The sequence below is a fragment of the Vespa velutina genome, chromosome 13 (assembly GCF_912470025.1).
Source record: "Vespa velutina chromosome 13, iVesVel2.1, whole genome shotgun sequence".
Taxonomy (NCBI): Eukaryota; Metazoa; Arthropoda; class Insecta; order Hymenoptera; family Vespidae; genus Vespa; species Vespa velutina.
Genome location: NC_062200.1, coordinates 3,873,493 through 3,880,992, shown reverse-complemented (window position 1 = coordinate 3,880,992; position 7,500 = coordinate 3,873,493). Strand labels below are relative to the sequence as shown.

The 7,500-nt window shown below is 32.2% G+C and overlaps 1 protein-coding gene across 2 annotated transcripts in view; it reads right to left on the bottom strand.

Moving 5' to 3' along the window:
• LOC124953608 (ecdysone-induced protein 74EF-like) overlaps positions 1-7,228 on the bottom strand; it is a 66,436-nt gene extending 59,208 nt beyond the window's left edge. Inside the window, exons 1-2 of one of the 2 annotated variants that reach the window (XM_047505208.1) lie at positions 5,800-7,228; positions 4,239-5,275 (exon numbers count right to left, since the gene is read on the bottom strand). In XM_047505208.1, the coding sequence (XP_047361164.1) occupies positions 4,239-4,716 (478 nt within the window). In that variant the 5' untranslated portion in view covers positions 4,717-5,275; positions 5,800-7,228. The remainder of the gene's footprint in view (positions 1-4,238; positions 5,276-5,799) is intronic. The other variant, XM_047505209.1, reaches the window with a different exon arrangement.
• Positions 7,229-7,500: the final 272 nt, after the last annotated feature.

Sequence of the window (7,500 nt, the reverse complement as noted above, 5' to 3'; positions counted from 1 at the left end):
TATTTCTTTTTATCTCTTTAGAAATTTTTCTTTTTTTTTTTTTTTCTTTTTTTTTTTCTTTTTTTTTCTCCGTATCCTCTCCTTTCTCCTCTCACTTTATTTCATTTTACTTTTCTTTCTTTTTTCACTTTCGTACCGTTTCACATTTTTTTTCCTTTTTATTCATTTATTTTTCTTCTTCTTCTCCTTTCTTTCTTTCTTTCTTTTTTCTTCCTTTTTCTTTTTTTTTTCTTCCTTTTCCCTTTTTCTCATGATTAAACGAAATAATATTCGTCCAACAATGCATTTTCTTTCTTTTATGTGCCATTTTGAGATTGTACTTACTTGTTTTTCCCAAAAATTTGAAAGAAATATAGAAAATAGAGAAATTAAATGGAAATAAAATATAAGAAAGTAAAGAGAGAGGGAGAGAGAGAGAAAGAGAGAGAGAGAGAGAGAGAGAGAGAGAGAGAGAGAGAGAGAGAGAGAGAGAGAGATCGAAGATACATTCGGTCGACGTTGTTATCTTTTCTTATCGGCTTACATCGAGTTTTTATTTCAATGCGCCCCAGTAAGAATCACGCTTTATATACATATGTATATACATATACATATATATATATGTGTGTGTATTTATATATATCCATCATTTTTCATATTGGTCCGCGAGTTGTTTCTTTCTTTCTCTCTCTCTCTCTCTCTCTCTCTCTCTTTCTTCTTATATTGTCGTTACGTCTTACACTTTGCGTAAATATCAAGTAGCAAATATTTTGTTGTAAAATAATCTGATATAGATAAGTACTATACTTAAACAACATTTCTTTTTCTTTTCCTCATCATATTCCACGTATTTCTTTATTTCGTTACTCTTCTGCCGTTTGCAGATTATGTATATACATACATAGACAAATAAACACATACGTATGTATGTATGTATGTCTAATATTTATGTACACATTCTTCTTGGATTATATGTGTTAATTTTAATGACGTTTAGATGTTTCTTTTCCATCTTTCTCTCTCTTTCTTTACCCTTTTTTACTCTTATCACTGATTTTATTTCTTATTAATAGTAAAGTATATATATGTGTATATGTATAATGCGCGCGCGCGCGCGCGTGTGTGTGTGTGTGTGTGTAGATTCTATTTATTTATTTCTTTACTAATTTCATTTTCAATTAATGATAATATTTATATATATATATATTCTGAAAGAAATAATTTTATCTCTCTCTTTTTATGCTAATTCAATTTCAAATAATAATAAAAAAGAAATATATACATAAACATGTATACAAATATCCAGAAAAACAATTGTTACGATTTTCATTGGACTTTTGATAAAAAAAAAAAAAAAAAAAAAAAAAAAAAAAAAAAAAAAGAAAAGAAAAAATAAAAAATAGAAAGAAATAATAGTTAAAGGAAAAAAAAAAAAAAATAAAGGAAAAAAAAAACCAAGAAATAAACAAAAGAATAGAAAAGGAAAAAAGAAATAAAAAGCAAACGAATGTATTAAACGAATGAAATTATATGTTATATCGAATTGTTAGATGACATGAAGAATCAATGATAACGTGCGCGCGTGAGCTTCGGAAAGGTCGATCGGCTGATTCACTCGTAATTGTTAGAAAACGAGGAAGGTGAGAGGGATATGAGAGAGAGAGAGAGAGAGAGAGAGAAAGAGAGGAAAGATGTTTCGTTGAGGAGGGGAAGGGATAGTGAGAGGAAAAGAAATATCAGAAAGATCGGTAACGCGAGGGAACGAGGAAAATTCTTCGATGTGTATTTGATGATTATCATTATGTTTTTAACATCCCGTACTGATATAGTGATGAAAACGTCTTACATTCCAAGTATCGTTTATCTTCGATATCCCATATATATATATATATATATATATATATATATATATATATTAATTATATCGCATTAACTATAAATATAATTAAACTGAGAATAAAAGATAGATAGACAGAGAGATAGAGAGACAGAAAGAGAGTGAGAGAGAAAGATATATATATATATATATATATATATATATATGTGTATATATATTGATGCAATAAAAGGAATGTCAGATCTTTGGAAAGATCTACAGTCATCGATTAATATAACGATTAATTTCCGAATAACTAATATCCGTCTCGATAGAAATAACATAGCTGCAATTATTACTTCAGCTATAAATAACTGAGAATGAGAGAGAGTGAGAGAGAGAGAGAGAGAGAGAGAGAGAGAGAGAGAGAGAAATATTGACGTAAAAAGAAACAAAGAATTAGAGATCTTTGAAAAGATCGATAGTTATTGATCGATATAACGAGTAATTTTCAAATAACTAATATACATTTCTTGACAGATACAGCATAAACCATTTGCTACTATAACTGTAATAAAATCATAAGGGAAAGAAAGAAAGAGAGAGAGAGAGAGAGAGAGAGAGAGAGAGAGAGTGTGTGTGTATGTGTGTGTATGAGAAAAAGAGAAAGAGAAAGAGAGAGAAAGAAAGAGAGAAATATTGATGCAACAAAAAGGAATGTTAGAGATCTTTGAAAAGATCGATAGTTATCGATCGATATAATGATCAATTTTCGAATAACTAATATCCGTCTCGATAGAAATAACATAAGCATTTGCTGTGTAAGCTTACGTTAGAAAATATCGTTGATCGCTCGGGGCAATCTAAACGTTTAAAGTCACTCAGACATTCTCTAACTCGTCTTAGTCGTTAGACGAAGATGACTTCTTCTTCTTCTTCTTCTCCTTCTTTTTTTTCTTTTTCTTCTTATTATTATTATTATTATTATTATTATTATTATTATTATTATTATTATTATTATTATTATTATTAGTATTATTAGTATTATTCGTCTGTCTTCGTCTTCGTCTTCTATTTTCTAACATAAGAGACTTTCAGAGAGCGTTAGGAAGTAGAGGTGCGGCTTGATGACGAATTGAAAGTGAAATGATGCGAGGATTCGTCCTAACATTAGTTATATAGCAATTATGTTCATAGTATATATATATATATATATATATATATATATATATATATATATATATATATATATATATATATGAATAGATAAGCAAATAACCCGTTTTTTTCATATCGAGAGATAGATAAAGAAAGATAAAGAGAGAGAGAGAGAGAGAGAGAGAGAGAGAGAGAGAGAGAGAGAGAGAGATCACTATATAGAAATTCTGGAGTAAACGATTTATTACCTTTCGGATCGTTCGAATATATTTATTTAACCGATCGATACGATATCATTATACGTTTTAATTTTCATTATAATATAACGTTATTACAATATAGGATTAGATAACATTAAAAGACTTGATTTAGAAACAAAACAAAACAAAAAAAAGAAATAGAAAATCAATCGGTCACTTTCCCATTTGATAAATATTCTGATAAACTTTTAAATCAATCTATCTCCCTCCCACCCTCTTATCATCGTACTTATATACAGATATACGTCTATACATAAATGTTAGATAAATATTAATATTAATCAGAGTTTTTTTTTTCTTTTTTTTTTTACGTTTTATAAAATAGAAATAATAATTACTTTATCATTATTAGATTTACTTTCACTTATTTGATTGCTCAGTCAATTGATATATAAAAATCCTATCGTTTTAATTAACAGATCCTATCGTATTATATAAAAATGCTATCGTTTTAACTACGATATGAAATACTTACTTTTTGCCCAAAAAAAGGCGCATATATATATATATATATATATATATATATATATATATAATATTAGAATTTGGACAAGAAGTAAGTAAATATTTCATATAAAATTAAAATCAATACATGTTGCTTCAATCATTAAATCCTCCCCCTAACATATATATACATTCGTATAAATCTGTTAAAATGGGACGAACGGTCCCCATTTTAAAAGCAAAATTAATTTCAAGTGTATCGTGTACGTACATTGAAATAATGAAGTATAAAAATTAATGAAAAGGAAAAAAAAAAATATATATATATATATATTTTTTTTTTCTTTTAATCAATCATTTAATATATCCACCAATATTTATAAAGTACGCGAGGATTCAGCTAATATAAATAACAACCTTGCCGATGTATTTATATTGTAAGAAAAAAAGGACACAATGAGGAAACGTTAATCAATATATATATGTATATATATCCACACATATATATATATATATACACATTTATACACATATATATATATATATATATCTAGATATAGTTATCGAGTATTAAGACTCACGGTATCTCCGCATGAGGTTCTTTTTGTAGGGTTTGGTACCAGGCGGTCTGGACCTCGACCTCGCGGTACCATCCTTCTGATTGTTGTCCGAACAGGAATCGTCGGAATCCTCGGAACAGGTACGATCCTCTCTGTCTTGAGAATAATCCGAACTGGTACCAACGAAACATCCTCTTAGCCTTAAACTAGCCGCTGCATTTCCGTAATCGTCGATTTGTTGCTGTTCTTGCTGTTGCTGTTGTTGTTGTTGTTGCTGATATTGTTGCTGCTGCTGTTGTTGTTGCTGTTGTTGTTGCTGTTGTTGTTGTTGAAGATGATCTTTACGATCCTTACGATCTTGATGATGATGATGATGATGATGATGATGATGATGATTATGATGATGATTATGATGATCCTGTTGTTCGTTCTCGTCTCTTCCTAATTCAGCATAATCTCCAACTCGGACACTGAGGTCCAATGGCTGATCCTCGAGCATCTCGTTTTCGTCCTTATCCACCTTCTTTATTTTTCCTTTTTCTTTTTTCTCTCTCTTTCTCTCTCTCTCTCTCTCTCTCTCTCTCTTTCTCTCTCTTGTCTTTCTCTTATGCCTCGTATATCGAGAAAGACGAACAAATAAATAAATTAAGAGAGAAGAAAACAAAGAGTGAAGAAACAAAACCAAATGCGGAAAGTTTCCGCTAAAAACCGCACTAACGGACGAACGGACGAACGAACGAACGAACGAACGACCGAACGAACGGACGGACGGACGGACGAACGAACGAACGAACGAACGAACGCGCACTAACAATAGAACACGTTAATCATCATTTTCAATCATTGTTGATTATTTTATACGAACTTATCCCTAAGTTAGGGACGACGACGACGACGACGACGACACTATTATAATCTTTTCACCTCTTCAAACTTATTATCTTCTTTCTTCTAATTATCTTCTAATTTCAACTTTTCCTTATTAATCGGGAGAAATGAGATCGATTAATCGGCATCTCGGCATTTCCGATTTTTCAGTAGATTTTTCTTCCTTCTCTCTAATATACATATAATATATATACATATATATATATATATATATGTATGTATGTATGTATGTATGTATGTATATATATATATATATTTATCTATTTATTTATCTATCTATCTCTTTTCTTTTTTCCGCCCTCATATACACAGGCCGCACGCGTACATACGTACACGTACGTATCTCCGTATGTCCGTACACATATGCGTGTGTATATATGTACACACACATACACACAGATATATACACACACACACACACACGCGCGACACACACACACACGCGCGCGCGCGCGCGTTTAATCTTATCCCGTCTCTCTTCGACTCTCTTCGACTCTCTTTCTCTCTCTCTCTTCCTTCCTTCCTTTCTCTCTCTCTCTCTCTCTCTCTCTCTTTCTCTCTCTCTTTCGATCTTCGCGATATATTCGAAATGAACGAGAGTGAAAGAGAGAAAAAGAGAGTGACTGAGTGAGAAAGAGACAGAGAAAGATAGAGAGAGAGAGAGTGAGAGAGGGAGAAAAGAGGTTCGACGTACCTCTCGCGGTCGCGCGTTCACTTCCGGCCTGCTTGCTTGCTTGCTTGCCACCACCTCCTCTTCCTCCTCCTCCTCCTTCACCTCCTTCTTTCAGACCAATCCGTAGCGGCCTTGCCAGAGTAAAAGATCAGAGTACGTAGTAATAGTAATAGTAAGTAATAATAGTAATAGTAATAGTAGTAGCTGTAGTAGCAGTAGTAGCAGTAGTAGTAGTAGTAGTAGTAGTAGTAGTAGTAGTAGTAGTAGTAGTAGTAGTAGTAGTAGTAGTAGTACTAGTTGTACTAGTTGTACTATTTAACTCTTTCCTCTTTTCGTTTTGTTCTTTCTTACTACTTCCAAATTATTCCTTTTGTATTTGTTTTTATTTCTTATTTCGTGCCTGCGCGCCTGCCTGCCTGTCTGCCTGACTGCGTGCGTTCGTGCGTGCGTGCGTTAATTTTTGTTTCCTTATCTCCGTTCTCGACCCCCCCCCCTTCTCTCACACAACTTATTAGACGTAAGAACGATAGAGAAAGTGAAAGGTGGCGGTGGTGGTGGTAATAGCGACGACGGTGGTAGTAGCAGTGGTGGTGGTGGTGGTGGTGCTGCTGCTGGTGGTGGTTGTCGTGATAGTAGTAGTAATTATTCGAATACGATTTTCTTCTTCTTTTTCTTCTTCTTCTTCTTTTTCTTTTTCCTACTTCTCTTTCTCTTTACTTTCTTTATTCGTTATTATACTCTTCGTATCAACGACCTTCGAAATTTTACTTCGTTTATGTAAAAACCACCACTACTAAGGACAAATTTGACCTTAAAAAACACACACGTCCTTATCTCCTGGTATACATTATTATCCCGTTCCTTCTTCTACATACACGTTTTATATCTATTTGTCTATCTCTTTCTCTCTTTAATTCTTTCTTTATTATTTTTTCTTGTTCTCTTTTTCCTCTCTCTCTTTATTTATTTTTTTCCTTTATCTTTTCCTTATCCTCACTCAAACGAAATATTAACACTTATTCACGACGACGACGACGACGACGACGACGACGACGATGATGACGACGACGATGACGATGACGAAGACGATGATGACAATGACGACGATAACAACGAGGAGAAGGGAAGTGATGGAGGCAAAGGGCGCGAAATGTTCAAATGAAATTAAAGTGAAAAAGATAGATCGAAACGAAAAATGTTTTACTGTTCGTTCGTTTGTCAAATTTGTCACGAAACACAATTCCTCACGAGCACACACCGATATAGGAAGTATAGAAGAAGAGTGATATTAGAAGTAATTATGATATCAATAATGAGGATGACGTTAATATAATAATAATTGTAATATAATAATAATTGTAATAAAAATAAAAATAAAAATAATAATAATAATAATAATAATAGTAATAATAATAATAGTAATAATAATTAGAATAGTAATAATGAGTTGTGGTGGTGGTGATAACACACAGAGAGAGAGAGAGAGAGAGAGAGAGAGAGAGGAAAAAATAAAGTTCCAATTATTCTTCCCTTTTCTTATTCGAACGTTTTCCTTCTTCTTCTTCTTCTTCTTCTATTTGTTTCTTCTTTTTCTTCCTCTTCTTCCTCTTCTACTTCTTCTTCTTCACTCTTTTCTCTCGATTAACGTTTACAAAAATAACGATTTAACGAGGCGTGTCTATACCGATCGGATGAAGATATAATTCTTACGAAGAAAATCAA